Consider the following 26,859-nt stretch of genomic DNA (forward strand, 5'->3'; position numbering starts at 1 on the left):
TGACCTCCTTCACAGTTCTAATTATGACCAAGTAGGTATAACTCAGCTTATACCAATGGTGTCACTGCACTGAGTTCACTCTGGAAAATGTACATGATTCCTTTAAGAAAACAAATCTTTCAGATGCTTCATTATACAGCACAGATTTATTTACAAGTATGAAGTTACAGTCAGCTGTCATGAACAAAAAGGATGAACACAACATCCACATTGGACTCAAAAACCTAGATGAAATATAGTAATTGATAACCTGTGCTAAGTTTGCAAGAGGGTTTATTTGCACAGCACATCATAAACTGAATTCTAGGAAGTTATGAAAAGCATACCCTGTATTTGTCGTCTTCTCAAGCTTTCAGAGCAAGTATAGAATCTTTTCACTTCTTTTGAGTCACGGCAAGAAACAAACTGGACTTTAAAACCAAGACACACTGAACCTGTCCTGGCTCAAGCACAGTGGGCCAGACATAAAACTGGCAAGAATTAAAAAATTATAACCATTTCTTTAAGCATATAACCCTCATGAGATCCAAACGCAGTCGATTAAGTCATTCACATCAGATTACATAAAACCTTTCCCAGTTCTGCTTGTCCAAATTCACAAGATGAATGGCTAAATATGACCTCACTAGGGCCCCCATGTTCTTAATCTTCTGAATATACTATTACTTGATACCATAGAGCAACAAAGATTAGAATGATCAATACTTGATTTAAAATGTCACATTTTACTAATCATGCGAAGACCTAGACAACTTAGCATTTTAAAGCTTAAATTGATAACATTTCTACTGTAGATGAACTTTTACAAACAGCTTTTATTAAAAAGACTTGGTATAAAAATCCCTTTTTCTTTTTACAAGCTTCTACATGAAAGAAAAAAGTTTGATCACAATACCTCTCTGCTGTTTTGGAAAAAAATCCAATTCCTCCATCAGATACCAGTTCCTGCATTTGTCTTACAATAAAAATTGCAGATAGTTATCTAATGGCATTGGCAAATTATACCTTTACAGCCAAGAACGAAAAGAAATATTCATGCAAAATACACAAATCAATACTACAGGAAGCATGCCAGACTACTGCATTGCATAAACACACACATGAACAAAACTAAGATTGTGGGCAACATATTGCCAATACTTTTGATTGTGCTTAAGGTGACCAGTTGGGTAAAATAACGAGAATTTCTGTAAATTGATTCCCCAAGCAACGTGTTTCAGGCAATTATTTGAATTATGTAAAACCCCACACTGAAGTTATGTTAATACAGCACTGCATTGATGACATATTCTTTGTTAACAGTAACTTTTACAAATTTTGAATTCACACAGTTTTGATTTGTACCAGCAGCTTTATTAATCCATCAGAATATCAAACTGGGAAAACAATTTAGTATATTTTTGGACAATCAGTATAGAGGGCACTGTTTTATAAAAAAATTACTAACAGTAACATAGCCGTGGATCAAATATACTTTTCTGAATTTGCCTAAAAACAATAGTGAACAAGTTGTCTTTCAATGAACCAATGAGTAACATTAATGTTAATGGCACTTTGAACCTTATTAACTGGTCAGTTGTAGTTACTGCATCATTCTGTTTAAAATCATGGTTGAAATCTTTCAAGCACCATCAACAAATTAGTCTTGCACACTAAGTTTTCCTGTAGTCATAACACAGTACCCACCTCTTAACAACTACAAGACCCCAAAAAACAAAAAGAAAAAGCACAAATGGAAGCTGCAAGTTGATGACCATCCATTGCTTCAGTCCTCATGGTGACTATCAGATTTGTGGCCACTTAGTGATCTGGATTTCGATCTAGACCTGGATCTTGAATGGCTGCATGACCTTGATTGCGACCGTGTCTTAGAATCCTTTCTGGATGCAGATTTTGATCTGGATCTAGACCTGGATCTAGATCTTGACCTGGATCTAGATCTGGAATAAGAACGATGGCGACGCCTGTGCCTAGAAATAATTGAGAAATCTGTTAGGCCTACTGTAAAATACCATTTAAGTAAAGCAGATTAATTTACCAGCAAATATGCAGCTTTCTCTTTCACTTTGATTTCTTGCTGCATCTCTTGCAGCAGCAGTATCCTGCATCACTTTCTCAACACTAAGCAAAACTGATTTTGTACTTGGAAATTAGAAACCGAACAGAAAGAGAAAGAAAATGGGGATGGGAAAAATAAATAGGATGAGAGGGGGAAGAGTAAAAAGCATATGGGTACTAGGAGCAGAGAAGACAGCTTATCTACAAGAGGTCCAGAAACATGAATGAGGGAAGGAGAAGATAACAAAGAAAGCGAGGGGGAAATAATGCCTTTGGTTAAATTAGAGTCAAAACAATGCTCATAGACGTTCATCAACTACAGCTGCAATGGATAAGGAAACAATCAAAAACTCTAGCTTCACTGCTACTAAAAATTCACACTATATGAACCTCTTTCCTGTTGGACAGTATATTCGGCAGCCAGTAGGTAGAGATAGTCAAGCCTACAACTTTTTCAAAAACTCATCCTAAGCAAGGAACTGTAATTTGAATGATCCTATGGCACTACCTACTTTTTAATAAAATCAACTATACACTGCAATAAAGCCCACAACACATCCCTCAGTTTTAGGCCAATGCAGTCCACATGACCCTACCTGTCATTGAAAGAGTTACTACGGCTGCGCCTACGCTTTCCACTTGATCTGCTCCGTGAACTGCACACAAAAAAACTGAATAAAGATCTGTGAAATAGATTATACTAAATTTAGGAAAGAAAATAACGTAGGTAGTACAACCACATACTTTTTAGGGCTGTCAGACCGCCTGTGACTTCGATCATAAGAACGACTCCGTGATCTCCTCCTGTCATAACTTCGACTCCTGGACCTCCTCCGCCTATCATAGTCATCATAACGGTCATATCGTGGTGAACTTCGTGACGATCTTCGTTCCTTTGATTTCATCTGCCCAGGTGCTGTAATTATAAATAGAATAATCACAATTCCAGAACAGCAATTTTAATTGAAAACATCTTAAGAACTAGGAGTAGGCCATCTGGCCCCTCTAGCCAACTCCATCATTCAATAAGATCATGGCTGATTTTGTTTGTGGACTCAGCTCCACTTACCCGCCTTCTCACCGTAATCTTTTGTTCCTTTACTGTTCAAAAATCTATCTATCTGTGCCTTAAAAATATTTAATGAGGTACCTCAATTGCTTTACCAGACAGGAAATTCCAGATTCACAACCCTTTGGGTGAAGAAGTTCCTCCTCAACTCAGTCCAAAATCTGCTTCCCCTTATTTTGAGGCTATGCCCTCTAGTTCTAGTTTCACCCACCAGTGGAAACAACCTCAATTCTATCCTATTTATTCCCTTCATAATTTTATATTTTTTCTATGAGATCCACCCCCCCCCCCCCCCCCCCAAATGATTCTTCTAAATTCCAATGAGTATGGTCTCAGTCTACTTATTCTCTCCTCATAAACTAATCCTTTCAACTCCGGAATCAACCCAGTAAATCTCTTCTACACACCCTCCTGTGCCAGTACATCCTTTCTCAAGCAAGAAGGCCAAAACTGTACACAGTACTCCAGATGTGGCCTCACCAGCACCATATACAGCTGCAACGTAACCTCCCTGCTTTTAAACTTCATCCCTCTTGCAATGAAGGACAACATTCTATTTGCCTTCTTAATTACTTGCTGCACCAGCAAACCAACTTTCTGCGATTCAGGCACAAGGATACCCAGGTCCTTCTGCACAGCAACATGCTGCAATTTTTTAACCATTTAAATAATAGTCCATTTTGCCATTATGCCTACCAAAATGGATGACCTCACATTTATCAACAATGAACTCCATCAGCAAGACCCTGCCCACTTACTGAAACTATCTATATCTATATCAGGGGTGGGCAAACTACGGCCCGACAAAGGTTTTTATGCGGCCCGCCAATGAGGTGCCCGGAATCATAACCGGCATTGAATAAGCACATTTACTTCAGCGGCTTTTCAAAAATGCCAGTTATGATTCCGGGCACCTCATTGGCGGGCCGCATAAAAACGCGCTTAGTGGGGTGGATGAGTGGGGCTGTCTCATTGGTCGGTTTAGTTGGGTGTGCGACCAATAGGAGTCCAGGTTACAAACAATAAGCCTTATTATTGTTTGTAACCTGGACTCCTATTGGTCGCACACCCAACTAAACCGACCAATAAGGCAGCGCCACTCATCCACCCCACTACGCGCGTTTTTATCGTTGACTCGGCTAGGCTGTGCTTCTGTCAGTGTTAAGGATCAGCACAAGCAACTTGACACCTGATTTCAACAAACTGGTAAATGACTGCAGTCAGATGCATCATTCTCATTGACATTGTTCTGTTACTTACTGAGTCACTTTGTTTCTCAAATAAATGTGCTTTTTTTTCTTTAAAGACCTTTTATTTTGGCTATTTAAAATATTAATTATTTTACTTAATATACTATGCGGCCCTTTAAAATTGTGAATTTCTGAATGTGGCCTTTGCACGGAAAAGTTTGCCCACCCCTGATCTATATCCTTCTGCAGACTGTCCTCTGCACACTTGACTCTGCCACTCATCTTAGTATTATCTGCAAATTTGACACACCCTCCCCATATATGACTTCCAAATTCAGGTTTCCCATGAAGTAAATGGGAATACCATAGATAATGCTTTTACAGCTTCAATGCCAGCATGTACAGTTAGTATTTTGTTACTGGCATGTGACCCATAATAATAGCCTAACATCTCCCAGAATGCATCTTCCTCCAATGGGGAAACTCATACCAAAAAAGTGCACATTCAATAGTAGATTTGCTGACTTCCGGTTGCGGCTATGCGGAGCTAAGTCGCACGTTTGGCAGCTCCCGCTAGGAACGGAGTTTTGGGCTCTTTTTAGGGCCCCCAACGGAACATTTTCGACGTCTCCCGGTGTGGGAAGGAGTCAGCAACACTTCCCCAGCGGTGTATGGCCTGCACCAGGAGTGGGGCGAGCAAGATAGCGGTGGCAGCGCCAAAGCAAAAGCGAGGGAAGAAGCACAGGATGGCGGCCGGCGGAGACCAAGAGGCATGGAGGCAGTGGGCGCAGGAGCAGCAGGAGACTCTCCAGCGCTGCTTCCGGGAGCTCAAAGCGGAGCTGCTAGAGCCATTGAAGGCTTCCATCGACAAGCTGCTGGAGACTCAAGACAGCCCATATGTTCTGGGCATGCCCAGCACTGGGGGAATTTTGGAAGGGGGTAGCAAGCACGGTGTCGAGGGTGGTAGGATCCAGGGTCAATCCAGGCTGGGGACTCGCAATATTTGGGGTTGCAGTGGAGCCAGGAGGCGAAAGAGGCCAGTGTTCTGGCCTTTGCGTCCCTAGTAGCCCAGCGGAGGATTCTTCTTCAGTGGAAGGATGCGAGGCCCCCAAGCGTGGAGGCCTGGATCAATGATATAGCGGGGTTCAGCAAATTGGAGAGGGTGAAATTTGCCCTGAGGGGATCAGTACAGGAGTTTTTCAGGTGGTGACAGCCGTTCCTAGATTTCCTGGCAGAGCGGTAGGGAAAAAGGCCAGCAGCAGCAGCAGTCCGGGGGGGGGGGGGGGGGTCGTTTCTGTCGGTTGGGTTGAAGGGACGTGTATATGTGTTCTTTGTTTATGACGGGTGTTAATCTATTTCTTCTTTTTTGTATTTACGGGGGGGGGGGGTGCTCTTTTTTGTTTTCTCAGTTGTTAATATTTTCTGTTACTGATATTTTGTAAAAATCTGAATACAATTATTTAAAAACAAAAAATAGTAGATTTGCTTAGCTATAAATGTCTTATAATAGCAGCCAGTCTGGATTCAACAGATACAAGAATCCTTGCTAGTGTATTTCACATTGGTAGCATTTAATGTACATAATATGCAAAATGTAACATTTCCAGGAGCGTAACATTTAATTTAAATTAATTACACTTACTTTTTCGATCACCTTGAGCAAACTGGATCTCAATTTGACGACCACACACCCATTTCCGGTCGAGGTTGTGGAGTGCATCTTCTGCATCACGAACATCTTCAAACATGCTAAGCTGTTAAGGGGGCTTTTCACTTTCACAGGTTTCGAACAAATCCTACAATCTTCAATACACATTTTCAACCACAACATTTTTTTGCCAAAACTTAAGAAAATTTGTTTTTGCACTATATTTAAATAATAAGATGCCAAAACTACATTATCCTGTATAGATTATTTCTTACTGAAAACTCTATTCAAGTTTATTATTACCAAAAATAAAATGTCATAATTAAGGGCATTCCATCAAATTTTCTAAGTGAATTAGATCTACAAGAAAATCAATGAAGAACAGCAATAAAGATAATTACATCCTAATGCAGATTATTAGATTGAAGCTACCCCGTCACCACACAAAATTAGATCTATAAGCTTTTTCTGATCTTTTAAAGTATGTTCTCATTCATTAATAAATCAGATTTAGCAAAATGCTGCAAACAATTCAGTATTAACTTGTAAATAAATATAAATCATGTCACATTGCTGGTCAAAAAACATCAAAATAACATTTAAGTGTTTCACTCCAGTAGGATGTATTCCACCTCGGAGAGAGAAATTGTAACGTGTCACAATAGTCGTCACACTGGTAAGGGATAGAGAAAAGGCTTGCTCATTAGGCAAGTGCCTTCCCATAGCTCACAGACATCAGTAATGACTGTCAAGCCCTGTTTTAATTCACTAAAATAAGATACCCATCTATTTGTGGCTGCAACTATAGTTCTGCAGCACCTAACTGATTTAGGAGTAGAACATGAAAGCAACTGAAATCAAAGAGGAATTCAAATATGGGACATTTTTAAAAGAGGGATCCACTGCTAGAGAAATGACAATGAGACACTAAGTGAAATCAAATGTCAAGAGCATTCTTTAAAAAAAAATCTTATGTCCTCTATTTCACATTTGTCAGTCTCCTGTTGAGACAATACAGCTGGAAACAAAAAAAGGTCCTGAAAATGCTCCAAACAAAACTAATTTTTGAAAAGAACATAAAAGAATGAATTTATCTGCAGCACTGAGACTAAGATTTACCAGTTAAAACTTTTCAATACAGAACTGTATTACATAAGGATCATTTAAGTTTGTAAAAAATCACAGTTAAAAACATAATATTTAAGAGCGAATGAACTGTTTTCACTATGGTAGGATACAATATCAGGACTTTGCTGGTTACCTTAAATTTGGCTGTAAACTTGACCTTGCACCGTCAGCTTGACCTTTAACTCTTTAAGTGCTTGCCAGAAGGACTTGACATGAGGCGCTGGCCCAAATAAGACACTTGGCTTTGACTTTGACAAAACAACCTTTTTTCCAATTGCAGACAAATCGAAGCCTTGACTTTTTCCCTCTTCAAGCTTTAATCTTTTTCACCCTCCCTCTCTTTTCTTCAAGCCTGATCCTTAAGAGGTCTTTGGCTTGTCTGCTTGTCTTATGCTTGGATTCTATCTAAAAGGCTCTTTCATACTTTCTTTGTGGGTTCGCCAGTTACAGCGGATTGCTTTAAATTTTCTGAGGCAACAACAACAAAAAAGTTATGTCAGGGGATGGGTATAAAAAGACAAACATGCAGGGTTTGAAATCACTTTTTTGACTACCACCAAAATTAGCCAAAAAAGACACCAGCAAGTTTTTTTTTAAACAAACAGCTACAAGTTGTGTGTCACATTTTCTATGAATTAGATGAACTTCTGATTAGATACGAAATACATACCTTACAGCATAATATAAAGAGGGAAAAAAATGTTAGACAAGCAACAGTGGGGTGCACTAAATGAACTCAGAACCAGCAAATCCCTGCAGCAACCAACTCATCAAGCAGCACATTAGTTATACAAACCACAGTCTGATTTTTTTTTTTGCATAAGCATAATAACCACTAGTTTATTCAATAAGTTTCCTTGACCTGCCAAAATGTATTTATATTAACAGGACTATTACACCAACTTTATTGCTTTAGCCATTAATTTTAATATCCAAGTTATATCAAATGAACACCAAAATACTTACCACAATATTCTGTTATGCAACAATTATGCATACAATCCTAAATTACATTCTCAGCTTTCAAGTTACATTCAGTTTTCTTCTAAAAGTATATTTTATGCTCACCAGAACATGGTTTTCTCATTCGATGTGCAGCCCATAAAAAATTACTAAAAATAAAAATCCATTAAAGTGGATGATTTCATGGTCACTGACCTGAAATTCCGTTTATTTGGGACTTTCGTTTCTCAAAATTGCATTGCAGGTATAGCCTTCCTTGGACCAATATTATGGTACCTTCAAACGAATTAAACTGTTATGCTAAAAAAAACTTGAGTAAAGTTTTACTCAAGTAAAACTTGCGGAGGAAGCAGAAGCTTCACTTTAAAGTTTTAGCTCATAGCAATGAGTTTGCAGGTGCCATCTTTAACTGACTTAGATTTGTCGTGCAAATTTTCATCACAATCCAATAATATCAAACAAACATTAGTTTTGGTTTCTTCATGAATATAAGGCTAAATCAACTCTCGTTTCACATTTAATCTGTCTTTCCTGTGTTTAATATCAAATTATCCAATAATTTGAATGTAAATAAAACAAAGCAGGAATTCAGTGTTAAAATTGAAAGGAGTATATTGTTATAGAAAAGGGAGTCTCGCTTTGCCTATTTTACATCTGTAGCTAATTGATCTCAATCTACTGCACACAACAAATATCTAAAGAAAGGGAAGTATGATCAGGCAAGTTAAAAAGGACATGCTGCGTTTTAAATAACAGCCAAATTTTAAATTGTGGATTTAAATCTTACTCAAATTTAGATTTTTTTTGTTTAAGGACTAAGTTAATTGTTTATGCAGCATTGATCATATAATTCTGATTTAAATGTATGTGAATTTCTGTGGAGAAATAATTTGTACATTGGACTTGCCAGAGATGAATTTCTCCCAATTAAAAAGGTCTCTGGTTCGTTGGAACATTTATTGTTATTCCAAAGATATCCTGGGATACGAACTCCAGAATCCTTTAACTCAGAATTCAGTTCTAATTCAACATAACAACACAAAGTGTGCTAGTACATGTAACACTTGTGTATAACTCATGGGCAACGCATCATTCACTATTGGTGGACAACTATTAAACACATCGCTCTGGGCAGCAAAGTAGATGTTTCAGCCAGGCAGTGCGAACAGGCTGTAATGATTGAGTTCAGACCTGTAGTTACAATTCAATGTAGTCTTTGATTGTCCAAAATTAACTACAAAACTTTATTCCAAATGTCCTTAAGTGACTGCAAAAAATATCACGGTACTCAAGGAAATGAACTGTTGCAGGTCATTGTTCTACTACCTTGAAATTGACTTGAATTTTGGATGATTTGACCGCTCAAAGGAACTGCTTCCTTTCCAAAGGAAAGCTGTCTGTTAAATTTAAAGTAGCAAAGCTAGAGCCCCTTCACAAAATGCCAGCTGTAGAAAAACCTTGTGCTAAGTATGATATTGCAGTACGCCTATAATACTGGTATCTGCCAGATGTAGAATATCACCCAGTCATATTCTATCCACAAAAAGCAGAACAAGGTTACCCTGCCAACTAAGGTCAAGTGGAAATTGCTCACCAATGATCTGCTGTCATTGGCTTAGTTTTGGGTTTCACTAAACTAACCAGTTCCAGAACTTATTACAGCCTTGGCCCAAACATGGTCATGAGCTGAATTCTATTGCAGTCAATGGGATTGGGGGAATTCTTCAGGAGCAAACATCATATTGGTGCAAAGGAAAGTAGTTATAATTGTTGGAGATCAATCATCTCAGGTCCAGATTATCACTGCAGTTAAACTATCCTGAGCCATTACATCAACTTACCCTCCTTTAAGAGGTCAGAAAATGAGCCCTTTCCTAAGTATTGCAATGTTCAGTTCCATTTGTAATTTCTCAGATGAAGCTGTAAAAGCCTGAATGCAGCAAGGCCTGGACAAGAGTCAGGTTTGGATAAGGGGTATAAACATTATGCCACGCGGCTGCCAGACAATGACTGTCTCCAGCATGACAGAACCTAATCAATGGGATTAAATTGGCCCGAACCCCATCAATGTATATGTGGTCATAAAGAACCAGGAGTTCAACTGCGTCAGTCACACAATTGCTATGGCTTTTATTGAGGTCACAGGCTGGGGATTCTCTGGCAAGTAACTCACCTACAAGATATGAGTCGTTGAATGTGATGCTTTATTCCCCACTTGCCTGAATAGGTTAAGCTGCAACAGCTAAGAAGCTGGGTGACAACCTGCTCGAGTCGCACCTCACTGACAAGCCTGAACATTCATTGTTTTCACTGCTGGCTGCAGTATGTACTATATACAGGGTGCGCTGCAGAAACTCGCCCTGAATTTTATGTCAGCACCTTCCCAAACCCACAATATCCAGCACCCAGCAAAGTGCAACGAAACATTGTCTCCAAGTCACACACCAACGTGACTGGACATCTGTTGCATCATTGTTACTAGATCAAATGAGTGGAATTATAAACCTGTTCAGACATTCATTGGGCCTTGACCACAATTTAAAATGTTCAGAAATCTTCCATTCTAAAAATTAAATGTTTTAGATGTCAGGAAAATGTGCATAACCAGCGAAGCAGTGCCCAAATCTCATGACGCCTCAAATGACCCTCTATTAAAACTAGCTCAGTTAAAGTCACTAGTTTCTGCATCGATTTAACACATTTAAATCTGATCAATGAAACGTTTTGCAACATAACCAGTTTCATAACAGAAGTGCAGTTTTCTCATATGATGTTTGCTTCCGATATGTATACATGCTAGCTTTTACAGAAGACTAGATCAAATCTTACTGATCAATTTGGTGCTGCAAACAGTGCCACCTTCAGGATTGTTTGAACAAAGAGGTAACAATATGTTTAATGTATTAGATTCTAGAAAGTAAAGAGCATATACATGCTGCCAAACTTCATTGACAGCCAGAAAGTAAAGCTGGTTTTAATGCAGTTTACACTCCACATGCCAATTCCTGGTATTTAAATTACAAAATCCTGCTCTCTTTACTATACCCGACAACTGACTTATCAAACCCATAAACACTTGTGTCTACAAGTCTGCTGAGAATGGAGAAGTACTTAGCTCAATGACTGCAGGGGCAATAGCATAATGGTAGATTTACTCAACAAGTAATCCAGAGGCTCTCAAGTTCAAATCCCACCTTGGCAGCTGGCGGAATTTAAATGATATAAAGTGCTAGTCTTGTAAATAATGACCATTAAACTACCAGGTTGTAATTAAAATTTCATCTGATTTACGGTAGCACAGTAGGTAACACTGTTGTTTCACAGCTCCAGGGTCCCAAGTTTGATTCTCGGCTTGGGTTCCTGCGTGGAGTCTGTACGTTCTCCCTGTGTCTGCGTGGGTTTCCTCCGGGTGCCCCCCACAAGTCCCGAAAGACGTGCTGTTAGGCGAATTGAACATTCTGAATTCTCCCTCTGTGCCCGAACAGGCACCGGGGTGTGGCGACTAGGGGCTTTTCACAGTAACTTCATTAATGTTAATATATGCCTACTTGTGACACTAAGAAAGATTATTTTGAAAAGGGGCAGAGGAGTTCGCCCTGGTGTTATGGCGAATATTTATCCCTTAATTAACATCACAAAAACGGATCGTACTCATTATCATGAAATTGGCTGTTGCATTTCCTACATGACAAGCGACTACAGGACAAAAGAATATTGACTTCTAAGTGCTTCGGGCATGCGGCGGTCACAAAAGCAGCTATACAAATCTACATCTTCCTCTGCTTCGAATAACAGGATTTCTACTAAGCAACTTTCATGCTGACAAAATGTGTAAATTCCAGATATTTGTTTTTTAAATAATACTGCCTATAGGTAGCAAGATGAAATGTAGTACTCCTGCACATTTAATGCAGAATATTTTAAACATTTAGTGTGCTCACTATTGGTACAATACCATGAAATGTATACACCGAAACTAAATGCTGCTGAAATTTACGCATTATATTTACTTTTAAAGGCACAAAGCCACAATTCACTTTTGAGACTTTGACCAAGCAACCAAAATACTTAAAATGTGTATGGTCACCACTTTTTATATTGCCCCTCATTTGTGCATTGGATCACTTTTGAAAACTGTTAAAATGATGGTGCAAGCTAAGCAGGATGTTTTTTGTTTCCTTAGAGGTTTACCTTTTTCTAAAAAACTACAAAAAAATTAATCTGTTCTTACATAAACAAACAACAAACATTGACACCAAACTATTTAAATATGCCTGTCTGAAACTGCAAAAGATACACAAGTAAATGTTTCCCTTTTATATTTTAATAAAATGCAATGGCATTGAATATCAAACTCTTGTGTAAACTTGCTCTACTTGAAACAAAAATGTTGGCTATGCAGTATCTGGAAAGTGGCACATGAAACCATTTCCACCTTTGTCACTTTGGTACAGCATCTAACCTCTAATTTCCAGCTGTATTATATTATAGTTCCACAAGTGTGCGCCAACCAGTTAAGTAAACTTTATACCAATATTCACATGCTAATAGTCCCGAGTATCAGCCTAATACTGCTTCATACCCCTTTATTTTAATACCGGAATTACATTTCAGCATGAACTATAATCTGACCATTCCTAAAAATCTTCTAGATTTACCAGAATTTTCATTGTTGCTTGATAGTACAGAACTTGAATATTGTTGAAAAGAGACACGATCAACCAATTTAAAATAATCAGTCAAATTCACAATGTGGTTCATTTTTTACACTTGCCAGAAGTGACATCCATTTGCAGAGACCCATTCTCTACAAACTAAAGAAATATGTTCAAGCCTTGCACTTTTTCTGAAAAACCCAGGAGTCCATAATTCCCCACTACTTTCTCCACAGCATCGCCATGGTCAGAGTCGATGTGCTAACTAATCAGCACCCCTTTCTTCTGTATAAATTATGATCATTTGAAATTTGAAAGCTTCAGCAAAATGTCTCTCTTTTCAACAATATTAAACTAATGTAATTAGTTACTATGGCTAGAAAGATTTGGTGCTTCTAATTCAAATACAATTTTTCACTCGAGCAAGACCTCTGTACAGTCCCCAACACTTTAATGCCCACGTTCAAACAACTAGTGGCTTACATCGCCCAGAAAGCAAAGTATTTTTATTTGCACTGTCAATTTCAAAGTTGCCAGTTACAGCATCTCGAGTGCGGTACACTAATACCATGAATTATCCTATTTGTAGTGACCACTGTGGAACTTCATCTCAATAAAATGTAGATTAAATATAATTAAAGCAGACTCTGACTTACAGGACTGAAATTTAACTGGGCTCCTGATTTCCATGCAAGCCAGTCTAGAATCAATTTTTCTAGAGAGAAATTTAGATTCAAGGTGACAACCTCGCCTGACTATTTGATCTGTGCAGGTATTGGTCAAGGAACAGAGGTGATGAGGGCCAAAGGTATTATTGGACTGGAAGCAATTCTGGTCTAAGCCACTCAATTGTTAATGCAGAAGTGGGAAATTGATTTAGATTCGATAGGTGCTCCTGTGCCACAATATTAATGCTTCTGTGTAATCAACTGACTCGATTAACACCAACAAAAAACTGAGTTTTGTTAAGATTTCCCCTCAGCTGAAGGAAAATTAGAATTTTTATAATCATATGAAAACAATAGCTTGTTACATTAGCTACTGAATACAACAGGCAAATCAAGTTTGTAAAAGCGTGACCACTAGGAGCGGTGGAGACTGTATATAGCAACAAACACATGCCCTTAACATTAACTCTTAACTATAATCCCAACCCCAAGCAACAATTTCCAAAAGAACAGAGCTATAATGAACCAGATTGAATTCGACATTCAAATGCATCACATAGTGAAAAGACCTTAATATGTCTGCTTCACTTGTTTAGGAGAACTGCTGAAGAAAGGATATTGTATATATGCAAATCCTCTTGGACGTCGAGTGTAGAAGTCAAGGGGAACGTAAACATCTACTATTGGGCCATAGCGACCAAACTCACGACGTAAATCCTCAGGCCTAAAGTACCATAAAAACGATACAGGTGATTTGAAATATGAATTGCCCGCTGTGCATGTGAAGAGTCCAAAACTCTATCGACATTAAACCATCTGAAAAGGAGATTCTACAAAAAGACTTTGCTTTAGAACATCAAATCAACTTGTAAACTGTCTACAGGATGTCAGGAATAGGAACAGTCAAGTTGCTGGTATTTAGGTGATCAAAATGGCTACATACATTCTATTTTTAAAATGGGATTACTTAGTAATGCCTCAATGTTAGTACAGATTTAAGATTCGTCTGGTCTTACCAATTTTCCCCAATCATTTTAAATATTCGTAACATTTAATTTTAATATTCACCAACCAGTGCAATTCTTAAGCCAAAAGATTTGTGCGTATCTCCTCTCTAGTATTTGACCAATAGCCAGGGTCCTACAGCTGACTCTTTCTATAGCCACTTGGTCTCTGCTGCCTGTCCCGGAACTTCCAGCCTGTCCACAGTTTATCATTTTGTATCATTGATGTTTGCATCTTATTTTAATATTGAACTGAATTAGATCAGATTAATTGCTATAAACCAAATTAATTTTAAGCGTGCACAGAGTTTTCCTAGCCTTTTCAATCTGTCTTCATCCTCATCCAGACCATTTTGTCATTTCTGATTTTCTTAAGGAACTTTTAGCTCCAGCTCCACCTATTCAAATCAAATGCTCCGAAATTTAAATATGTTAGAATCATTAATTCATTGTCACATATTTTTAATCATCATTCAAAAACAAAAGTTACACAATAACATTAATTTAGTTATAGCCTTTTGTCTAATTTAGTTCAATTTGATAAAACAATGACAAGGAGAATAAATGAGCTTACCGTCTTACTTATCCCTACTTCCCAGATAGAAAGTTACATGTTTTGTTAAAAGGTCAACATTTTCAAAACTTAAAAGTTTTAGAATAGGATCATCATATTCAGCATTTATCTGAAAGGCTGAAGCAGTGCTCCACACTCAGTTTTGTTCTTTGGAGATGGGATACAATATATGTGCATGTTACGAAAACCTCACCCAACAAGTGAAAATGATATGGGATGTCTAAATTTTTTAAGAGCAGCATTCAACACATGCTCACTGCTGGCTGAGAATATTTGTTAAAATATTACTGAAATCATAATTCAGAGTTTGAAGTGTACCCTGTTTTTCAAGCTAAATCAAATGTGAAAGTGTTATTTCTGTGGGAAAATGCACCACAGTGCATTGCTGCATCTAAAAAAAGAAACGCTAAGTTCAATCTTCTATCAGCATTGAGACATTAAATAACAGCTGGGCAACAGCAAGCACACAATTGGCATGCTCCAGTTTAACTCCAATCGCCTTCAGTAGCCACCCTGGGCAATGTGTATGCGCAAATGTAAGCTAAATATAGGGCAGACTCAACTGTGATGCCCCCCAGAGTGAAATGATCCACTATTAATCAAGTTATGGTATACCAATATGAATAGTCAAATATTAGCAATAACTAAAATCAGCTAACAACTCAATTAGAAAAAGTCCAACCTATTTGGATTTTTATTTGTGCAATTAAATATTTCAAAGAGTGGCACTCCACTGGAGAATTTTAATGTGGATAAACTGGAATATATATATATATTGCTACAAACGAATATAAAATAATCCAATCTCAATTATTAGTAATTACTCAACTTGGGCAGAGTGCATTATAATTATAACTATTCTATCTCAGGAATACTTTTTCCATCTGTCAAATCTTTTCTAATATTCTATGATATGGTACACCATTGATGCTTTTATTGTACCCCAAACTATTTTTTCAGTTTCTAATTTTTCTGTATAATAAAGAACCATACCTTCAGGTGCAAGGTACTTTGGTAATTAAGTTTTGTGGTAGTGGTACATGCTTTTCTTTTGGGACAATTATCTGAGCCTAGTTCACTGCGCTGCACTGAAAACACTGGTCCAAATTTATTTTTATTGACCACAAGATCCATGGCGCATTAATAGATGAATACATCCTTAACAAGATGTTTACAAGTTTTTTTTTAATGTTGGGAATCCAATCTATATATCGCTTCTCCCACAGGTTGACAGTGGGCACATTTATTAGATTTATGATTGCTCTTCATCTGGCTCAAATCTGCTCCACTAAAACCACTCCAATTTCAACTATAACATCAAAATTGCTTGTTTTCAGAAGTATATGAATGTTGCAAACCTCAAAACAAACATTCACAAGATTTTAAAAAATCTATGAAGCATATTTTATTTAATAGTCTGCTTTCTTGGGAACTCCTTGCGTGGATATAGATGCATGTCACAAGTCAATTTTAATGTACCGTAAGCTCAAATCTAAACAAAATATTTTGGTTCAGATAAATACCTATCCTCAGACCGCACAAAATAAGATTACATTCAAAGACAAACTTGAAATGCATTGGATCACACTGCAGATAAAATTCTTCAGGAATTTTCAACGAGCATCCAAACAGTAACTTTTCAAAATAGCTCACCCAAAATCTATCCTGCAGACTACCCCTTCTCCTCCTTACCTCTACGCTTGACTGTTCCAACAGTCCTGTCTGGACTCCCCATGTTCTACCTTCCTCAAATTTGAGATCATCCAAAATACTGCTTATTTTTGCGCCCTCACTGGGCCCCAAGTTCTGGAATTCCCTCCTAAACCTCTCTCCTTTAAAACTGCCTCTTGACCAAACTTTGAACCATCTGCTCCACTATCTCTACATAACTCTGTGTCAAATTTTGCTTTATAATGCTGGCATGTAACATCGCTGGAGCACATTACATTAAAGGTGTTGTGCAACATTTAAGCCTCTACAATTTATTTTCTCTAATGTCCCATTGCTTGTAACGCACAACAAAATAATTCTGGAGTGAGGAAGCTTTGAGAAAAGCGCGGTTTAACCTGCCCCACGTTACATGAATCAAACGTAATCGACACTATCCCTAGCGTAATAACTTTAGCATCTGCCTTGACTTGTAGGATTTCAGAAACGTGGGAAAAATCCTGGCTGCGCAATAACTTCGGAGCTGCTCCCGATTCCCGAGCTGCAAGAATTTTACTTAATTTATAAAGGCCGCGGATGGGAGAGAGGCGCCGCGGACCTCGCGGCCCTTGCCTGAGCTATTGGCCAGGCAAGGCCGGGGCCCGCGGAGCGGCCTGCACTCTGGAGGACGGAGAAAAGCCGCCCACGTAAAACAAATTACCGCGGGGGCTACTCCCCGATCGCCTGGCGCCTTCTTTTGCCTCACCTGGTGCAATCCCCGACATTCCTGACGAAGAGGGAGCTGTTCGGCGGACGAGCATACCGAGACATGGCGGCGACTGCACCGAGAGAAAGAGGCGGGCAACGGCGCCAAGCGGCAAGTACGCAGGCGCGGCTTCCGGCCCCGCCCATAGAACCCACTAGAAACGGTGTCATAATGGCGCAGTCGCCAATAGCAGCGCAGCATCGCGCCGCCATCTTGGTGTAGGCGGCGGGACGATGCGGCCGCCATTTGGTGAGTGAGATGGCTGAGGATACAAGAAGCTGCCAACACCTCACTTACCAGTTCTGATGAAAAGCTGTCGACCTAAAACGTTAACTCTGTTTCTCTCTCACTACATCCGGTGCTTGATATGTTGAGGATTTCTATTTTTATGCTCCCACTGCAAGCTCCTCTAGTCCAACCTTCTTAATTTATCAACATATCTACGCCACATGGACTGCAGTGATATAAAAAGTGGTGACCACCACCTCAGGAAATTTGGGATGAGCAACAAATGCTCATGTTCCATGAAACAATAAGAAACACATTCTATTCCCTTCCGTCTCATGTGTTTAGCTTCCCCTTAAATGCATCTATACTTGCTCCACTCTGTGCAGTAGCGGTTCCATTTTCTTCCCACCTTTTACACAATGAAATTTCTTCTGAATTCCCAATTTTAGATAGCTCTCTTAAATTGTGAGTTGTGCTTGAATTAGTGTCGTAGAGGTCTGTGGCACAGAAAGGCTCTTTGACCGCCTACACCGGTGAAAAATAACCACCTAATTATTCTAATCCCATTTTCCAACGCTAGGCCCATAACCTTGTATGCCTTGGCATTGCAAGTGCACATCTAAATACTTCTTAAATGTTATGAGTGTTTCTGCCTGCACCACCCTTTCAGACAGTGAGTTCTAGGCTCCCACCACCCTCTGATAAAAATGTTTTTCTTGACACCCTCTCTAAACCTCCAGCCCCTTACCTTAAATCTATGTACCCTGGTCATTAATCCCTCCATCAAGAGAAACTGGAAGCCCAGGAGGCGACCATTAAGGAGCTGGAGAAAGCAGCGACTGACGTGAGCAACCGGGTCACGGCCCTGGAGAGGGAGGTGACGAGACTGGGCGCAACACAGGGGGAGCCTGAAGGGCAGAGTAGACGACCAGGAAAACCGCTCGAGAAGGCAAAATGTCAGGATAGTTGGCCTGCCAGAGGAGAGCGAGGGTAGAAACCCCACAGCATACGTGGCTGAGATGCTGGGCAACTTAGTGGGGAGGGAAACTTTCCCCAACCCACCGGAAATGGACAGAGCACATCGGTCGCTGCGCCCGAAGACCAAGGCGGGGAACACCCGAGAGCAGTCACAGCTAAACCGCACTGGTACCAGGATAGGGAGACAATCCTGCGCTGGGCCAGAAAAAATAGAGCTTGCAAATGGGAAGGGCACGCCATTCGAATCTATGAGGATCTTGGGGCAGATATAACTAGGAGACGGGCTGAGTTCAATAGAGCAAAAGCAGCTCTGCACAGGAGCAGAATGCGTTTTGGTATGCTGTACCCAGCGAAACTCTGGGTCACATACCGAAACACGGAATACTTCTTTACAGCCCCCGCTGAGGCAAATAGGTTCGTCGAGGAACACGGGCTGGAAAACAACCAGCGAGGGTAGGGACGAGGGGCCCCTGGCAAGGGGCAACGACACGCTGACGGGGTGGGGGGGGGGGGAAGGGGCAAGGCAATGCCGGGCCACCCTGCCCTGGCAAGAACACCCAGAACGAAGAACAAACCACTGCCTGAGGGACCGCTCCAGGTGGGAGGCCAGGCCCCAGCACGAGGGAATGAGAGCAATGGAGAAGGGAGAGCAGACGAGAGGGGTGCAGGGTAGGATGGGGGAAGAGCGGGCAGAAAATCGTAGAGGCCAGGTAGGGGAGAAGCGATACAACCGTACTAGCAGGAAAGCTAGCGACGGGGGCACGCAACAAAGCAGGACCGCAGCGCACCCTCAACCGGTGGGGAAGGCGCCAGGCAGGAGATGGGGGAGAATACCCGTCAAAGTTGGGAGAGCAAACGGGGACAGGAATAGGGGAAAGAGGGGCAAAGGAGGGCTATACGGGGGAGGAGGGAAAAGGGAGAGACCGGGGTGGGGGGCACACAGGAAGCGCGAGACCGTGGTGGGGGGGGGGGGGGGGGAGGATGCAGGGAAGGAGGGACAAAAGAGGCTAGAAAAGAAACAGGGCTACAAAGTGCCACAACCAAGGGCTTGAAACAAGGAACTGCTGCAAGCACCCACCTAGTACGGTCTTTGGGCAAAGGGAGATCCCAGAGTGCAGGGGACTACCCGCGTGGCAGACACACAGTGGACAGCCATGGTGGGTGCCCCCGGGACAAGGGGAAACCCCGGAGCGCAGAGACCCGACCGCATGGGGAGAGCAGCGACAGTGGCCATCCTGGACGGCCCCCTAACAAAGGCAAACCCCGGAGGGCAGGGGCGCGTCCACCAGATAAGTATGGTTAATCCCACAGGAGCGAGGGGGCAGAAGCCCCCCACCAGGATAGTCATCTGGAACGTAAGGGGACTTAACGGCCCAGTGAAAAGATCCAGAGTCCTCACCCACCTCAGAAATATGAGGGCCGACATAGTCTTCCTCCAAGAGACGCACCTGAGGGAGCAGGACCAACTGCGGGTAAGGAAGGGTTGGGTGGAACAACCTACCATTCCTGCTATGGGACAAGGGCCAGGGGGGTGGCGATCTTCATCAGCAAGAGGACGATGTTTAGGGCGACAAAGACGGTTACAGACCCGGGGAGGGGGGGGGGGGGGGGGGCGGTACGTCATGCTCAGCAGGGCCCTGGCTGGGGCATCGAAGTTCTAGTCAACGTGTACGCGCCTAACTGGGACGACACGGGTTTCATCAAAAAGACCATGGCAGAAATCCCGGACATAGCGACGCATCGACTAATCATGGGGGGGGACTTCAACTGTGTACAGGATCCAAAGATGGACAGATCAAACCCCAAAACGGGGAAAACCTCAAGCATCGCAAGGGAACTCAGTCACTTTATGGAGCAGCTGGGAGCAGTGGTCCCCTGGAGGTTCATCCACCCGGGGGAGAAGGAATTCTCCTTCTTCTCCCCAATACAGAACGTATACACCAGAATTGACTTCTTTGTGGTGGGGAAAACGGTGCTTCCAGGGATAGACAAAGTGGAATACTCCGCAATTGTGGTATCAGACCACGCTCCACATTACATGGACGTGCGGCTAGAGACGGGCCCAGTGCCCCACATGGAGGTTGGACGGTGCCTTACTAGCTGACAAGGCCTTCAGCGAAAGGATAGTCCGGGCCAAAGCAGAGTACATGGAGAACAACCAAAACGGGGAGGTCTCACCCTCCACATTCTGGGAAGCGCTAAAGGCTAAGAGGGGAAATCATCGCCTTCAAAGCGCAAAGAGATAGGGAGGAAAGAGTGGCTAGGCAGCAGCTGGTCGACTCCATACTGGCGGTAGACCGTAAATACTCCGAGGCCCCGACCATAGAGCTCCTGACGGAGAGGAAAGAACTACAAAGGAACTTTGACCTGCTCTCCACCAGGAAAGCAGTGCACCAACTCCACCAGGCGCGCAGGACCTTGTACGAACACGGAGACAAAGCCAGCCGCTGTTGGCACACCAGCTGAGAAAGCAGGCAGCCACCAGAGAAATTGCGCAAATCAGGGGTACCGGAGGCACGTTGGAAACAGAACCAGAGAAGATTAACAAAACCTTCAAGGCCTTCTACCAAGAGCTGTACACCTCAGAGCCCCCAACGGGGAAGGCTGGGATGAAACATTTCCTTGATGGACTGGACATTCCAGTTGTGGGGGAGGGCAGAAAACGGGCCCTGGAAGCACCACTAGCACTGGGAGAGATCATGGACAGCATTAGCTCCATGCAGACGGGGAAGGCGCCGGGACTGGATGGATTCCCGGCGGACTTCTACAAAAAATTTGCGACAGCGCTGGCGCCGCACCTGCGGGAGATGTTCACAGACTCGCTAGCTAGGGGCACACTGCCACCCACGTTAGCACAGGCCTCAATCTCGCTGATACCTAAGAAAGACAAAGACCCAAAGGAATGTGGGTCATACAGACCCATCTCACTGCTGAACGTAGATGCCAAAATACTGGCCAAAATCCTAGCCAAAAGGCTAGAAGACTGTGTACCTGAGGTGGTCACAGAGGACCAGACAGGCTTCGTCAAAGGTAGACAGCTTACCTCGAACATCAGGCGCCTGCTGAACGTGATGTGGTGAATCACAGTAGCGTAATTATCAGGCTGTAACTGCTACAGAACATAGAGAACTTGCTGTCTGCAATGTCTTTGTTGCAGGCCTTAGATCGAATTACGTGAGCCAGCGACTGCTGGAGAAGGGGGCCCTAAATTTAGAAGATACTGTTGAACTCGCTACAACTATGGAGGTCTCATTTCGTAGCCTCACCTCATTTCCTGCCGACTGCGCGACCCCCTCATGGGCCCCCAACCAGCGACTCCCCCAGGCCTGCGCCGCGCGGCCACCCAGCCACCATGCTGCCCCAGCCTGCCACTATTGTGGCCAGCCCCAGCACCCGCGGCAGTACTGCCCGGCCCGCAACGCGACCTGCAGCAGCTGCGGGCAAAAAGGCCACTACGCCAGAGTGTGCCTGGCAAGGAAGGCCCCAGTCCCTAAAACTCCAGCGGCACAAAGTAATCGCTCTCCGCACTCGCAGGCCCGCAGACCCCGGAACGCAGCGGCCTATGCCCCGACTCCGCCCCCACCCGCCACGTGCGATCCACGGGGGCGGCCATCTTGGGCCCCATCCTCTCCACACTCAGAAAACTCGATTGAAGACTGCGACCTCAGTGGGCACTCATTGCGGGGCCATCCCAGCGCAGCCGACCGAGCCGCCGACTACCCGCAACTCAACGCAGTCACACTGGACCAATCGCGCCCAAAGCATCTCAACAACTCTATGACGACGGTCCAAATCAATGGGTACAGTACATCGGGCCTTTTCGACTCCGGGAGCACTGAGAGCTTCGTACACCCAGATCTGGTAAGACGCTGTTCGCTCCCCGTTTTCCCTGCATGGCAAACTATCTCCCTTGCTTTGGGTTCCCACACTGTCCATATCCAAGGGCGCACCATTGCAACTCTAACAATCCAAGGCACTAGCTATTCTAAATTCCAACTATACGTCCTGCCCGAACTCTGCGCCCCACTCTTATTGGGACTCGACTTTCAATGCAATCTCAAGAGTCTCACCCTCAGCTTTGTTGGACCCCTACCCCCACTCACTATCTGCAGCCTAGCCACGCTGTGAATCTCCCCCCCTCCTCTCTTTGCCAACCTCACTCCGGACTGTAAACCCATAGCCACTCGCAGCAGGCGGTACAGCCTACAGGACAGGGTGTTCATTCAATCCGAGGTCCGGAGGCTTTTACGTGAGGGGATCATTGAGGCCAGTAACAGCCCCTGGAGAGCTCAGGTGGTGGTCGTCAAGACCGGGGAAAAATTCCGCATGGTCATAGACTATAGTCGGTTTATGCTCCTCGACGCGTACCCCCTCCCCTGGATTGCAGACATGGTGAATCAGATCGGCCAGTATCGGATTTTTTTCCACGGTGGATCTGAAGTCTGCATACCACCAACTCCCAATCCGCCCGGAGGACCGCCACTTCACGGCGTTTGAGGCCGATGGCCGCCTCTTCCACTTCCTCCGGGTCCCCTTTGGCGTCACGAAAGGGGTTTCGGTGTTCCAACGAGCAGTGGACCGAATGGTGGACCAGTACGGGCTGCGGGCCACGTTTCCGTTCTTGGATAATGTCACCATCTGCGGCTATGACCAGCAGGACCATGATGCCAACCTCAACCGATTTCTCCAGATGGCCCAGAAGCTTAACCTCACATACAACAAGGAGAAATGCGTTTTCCACACGACCAGACTAGCCATCCTCGGCTATGTCGTGGAAAATGGAGTCCTGGGTCCCGACTAACAGGCTCTGTTGTAAGACGATTAAAACCACTGTTCACTTCTAACCACGTGTCGCGTGAATTGATGGTCTCATCACGTGATAATGCCCCCTCCAGGGAGAGAACACAAGCAGTGGCGGACTGGCCAGGGTGTCAGCTTGCCCGATGGCAAGTGGGCCCCTGATGAAGTGGGCCCCCTATATCAAATAAAAATGCAATAAAGAAACAAACACAGACAACTGTTTTAGTAATGAAAAGGAATAAGAAAAAAAAGAGAACAGGACACAAATGAGCAGTGCATGAAAAGGAACGAAGCAGGGGAGGTAGTGGAAGGATGTGGAATAGGGGGGCCCGGGTCGGGCATAATTAAGGAAATTCCATGTTTTCAGCAAGAGTGTGTGAATTTAAAGATAAAGTTACAATTCGTGATTTGAGATGGTCGGAAACTTCAAAGGATATCAAGCAGTAGTCTTGGTTCAGCCGGTACATCGGTCCGGGGCCCGGAGAGCCAAGAAGGGGCCTGTGAATCTCTGAAGGGCCCTTATAAATTATAATTAATTAGATAAATAAATCTCCAACTTCTTTCCTGAGATTTGTATTCTAACTTAATAAAATATAATTGTTTTTAAAAAGAGCAATACCAAATAGAAATGCAATAAAGAAACAAACAAATAATCACTCAGTGTATGAAGGAACGAAGCAGTGTGAAACGGATGTCAAAAGGAGTGGGGGGGGGGGGGGGGGGGGGCTGGTTCACCCGGGTCGGACATAGTTGGAAATCCACGTTTTCAGCAAGAGTGTGTGAATTTAAAGATAAAGTTACAGTTCGTGATTTGAGATGGTCGGCAACTTGAAAGGATATCAAGCAGTACATAGGGTCGTGAGGTCACCGAAAAGGAGAAGCGGTACCTTTGACCGTGAATCATGAGGACAAAGATATTGAAGTGATAAGCGATGATCGGTAAACGCAAAGGGTTGCGACTTGTAACACTACACTGGTATCAAACTGGACATGTTAACTTTGGTTGTGGGACCATTCTTAATGTCTTACTATAGTCGGACCAAACTTCTAAGTTTCAACAGTTGTCTCAGTTGCTTGCTGGTGTGAACACTGGACAGTGGATTGTCTCCTCTTCTGAAGCTGCATAGGCCACAGTAGTATTGACTAATGAACATAGCCTATCGAAGTGTAAGTAAGTTATTTTATATTTTTTATCAAGTAGGGGTTTATCTGGCGTTCCTTCAAGTTATTCTTGCAATCATCAATATTAATTTTTCCCAATGTGGGCTATTTTTAATTAAGTTTTTATTTCAGGAATATTACCCCTACCAGCATGGAAAAGAAAAAGCATAAATCTGGGAAACTAAAACGCAAAGAACAAAAAGAAGCAGAAAGGAAGGAATCAGCCAAGCGATGCAGGTCTATTACAGAGTTTATAATACCACAAGCACAATCCACATCAATATCCAGTTCTGCAACAAATAATCAAGAAGCAAGAAACAATGCTCATGATGATGATGCAATGACATGCGAGTTACAAGAACAGAGAAGAGCTACTTTGAATGTAGAGACAAATACAAGTGCATCCATTACTAATCAACCCAGGCCCAATATTTCTTCTGGCTTCCTTGTTCCGGTATCTGTACTGCCTGTAGTTGCAACATCTGAACACATAGCTTCAACTAGTGACAGGGAATCAGATATTCCTTCAAGCATAAATGACTTGGTTTCTGAAGCACATCCTGTAAATGAACCTACGCAAGAAAATGAAAGATCACTGGAATCTTCCAATATCCATCACGAGCAAAGCTAAAACAGTTTTTTGCTGAACATTCACTTCAGCCACTTGATGATCTGCCATTTGATGCTCGTTTGTATGAGAGGAAAATTATGAATGACTCAGTCCCAAGAAACTGGCTAACATATAACAAAGAAAATAGATGCTTATATTGTTCATACTGCTTAGCCTTTGAGTTTCCCAACACTTGTAATCCATCACCCTTTGTACGTGGCTTTAGTGACTACAGGCGTATTAGCCAGAGCTTGACTTTACATGAATCGACAACAACACATGTCAGAAATGCTCAGCAATATATCAGTGTGGTTAATGATGGCACCTTAGATAAATTTTTTGCAGCATCACTAATTAAAAGGAAAGAAGAAGTATTGAAGCAGAGAAGTATTGTCATGAGGATTATAGACATCATAAAGATGTTAGGCAAGCAAGCACTTCCTTTTTGAGGTCACAGAAATGAATCTGTGCTAGATAATGAGGTTCTGAATCATGGCAATTTTTTAGCTACAGTGCAATTGATGGCAAAATATGACCCCATTATGGCAGCTCACGTTTCTGCAGTGCAAAACAAGTCTAAACAAAGAATCAAACGATTAGAGCAACAAGGAAAGGCTCAAAGTAAAGGCCGTGGTGGACTTGTTACATACCTGAGTAAAACAACTATAAACACGTTAATCAAAATCATGAAGAATATGATACAAGAAAGAATTAGTCATGAAGTTTCTCAAGCAAAATATTATTCTATTCAGGTTGATTCAACACAAGATAATTCATCCATCGATCAGTTTAGCATTATTATTCGGTATGTGCTTAAAGGTATTATCTGTGAGCGACTACTTTCAGTTGTGCCAAGTAATGATGGTACAGGACAGGGACTTTTTGATCTATTGATTGAAACATTACACCATCTTAAAATTGATCCCCAAAAATGTTTATCTGATAGCACAGATGGCGCTGCAAGCTACCATGGCCAGTATAATGGTTTACAAAGTAAAATTGCTGATGTGGCTGATCAACATGTTCATATATGGTGCTATGCCCATGTCTTGAATTTGGTGATAACTGAAACAACAAAATGTTGTGTGCCTGCAGTTTCTTTTTTCAATTTGCTCCAGAATATAGCAACTTTTGTGAAAGCATCATACAAGAGAATGGCTGTATGGATATAAGTTTTTGGAAAACATCTAGGACAAGAAAAAAATAAACGATTAAAGCTAATTGGTGAGACCAGATGGTCAGGAAAATCCAATGCAGCAACAACTATATTTGGACGTTTTGATGATGCCGCTGCCAGTACTTTCGTAAATCTATTGACATGCTTATCAATGATACAAGATTCAGAAAAGTTTGATGCAAAAATAAAACATGAAGCAAATGTTTTACTTCAAAGTCTTCTAAAGTTTGAAACCATATTGACAGCATTTACTTACTTGTATATATTTGAAACTACAACCCCGTTATCAAGTTATCTACAGACAAGTGGTTTAGATATGTTTACTGCATGGAGTTTGGTAGATTCAGCTACAACAAAGTTGAAGGAACAGACAAGAACATTTGATAACGTTCACAGCAAGGCTTTGGAATTTGTAGATAAATGTAATGACAGGATTTCACAGATGAATATGGATGAAAATCAAACATTGGAAATTGATGCGTTGGAAACAGCATTGCCAGTTAAGAGGCAGAGGAAGAAGAAAAGAATGGCAGAT

The 26,859-nt window shown here is 42.2% G+C and overlaps 1 protein-coding gene across 2 annotated transcripts; it reads right to left on the reverse strand.

Annotated features, from left to right (window-relative positions):
- Positions 1 to 127: 127 nt before the first annotated feature.
- On the reverse strand, positions 128 to 17,501 carry srsf10b (serine and arginine rich splicing factor 10b). Of its 2 annotated transcripts, XM_038794931.1 has the most exons (6): positions 17,371 to 17,501; positions 13,999 to 14,103; positions 5,960 to 6,063; positions 2,803 to 2,974; positions 2,655 to 2,714; positions 128 to 1,970 (listed from the first exon to the last, which is right to left on the reverse strand). In XM_038794931.1, the coding sequence occupies exons 1-6, from the start codon at positions 17,433 to 17,435 to the stop codon at positions 1,766 to 1,768; spliced, it is 711 nt and encodes a 236-aa protein (XP_038650859.1). In that variant the 5' UTR covers positions 17,436 to 17,501; the 3' UTR covers positions 128 to 1,765. The 2 variants fall into 2 exon arrangements, with proteins under 2 accessions (XP_038650859.1, XP_038650865.1); XM_038794937.1 differs by lacking the exon at positions 2,655 to 2,714.
- Positions 17,502 to 26,859: the final 9,358 nt, after the last annotated feature.

This window comes from Scyliorhinus canicula, chromosome 1, assembly GCF_902713615.1.
Source record: "Scyliorhinus canicula chromosome 1, sScyCan1.1, whole genome shotgun sequence".
In the NCBI taxonomy this organism is placed as follows: domain Eukaryota; kingdom Metazoa; phylum Chordata; class Chondrichthyes; order Carcharhiniformes; family Scyliorhinidae; genus Scyliorhinus; species Scyliorhinus canicula.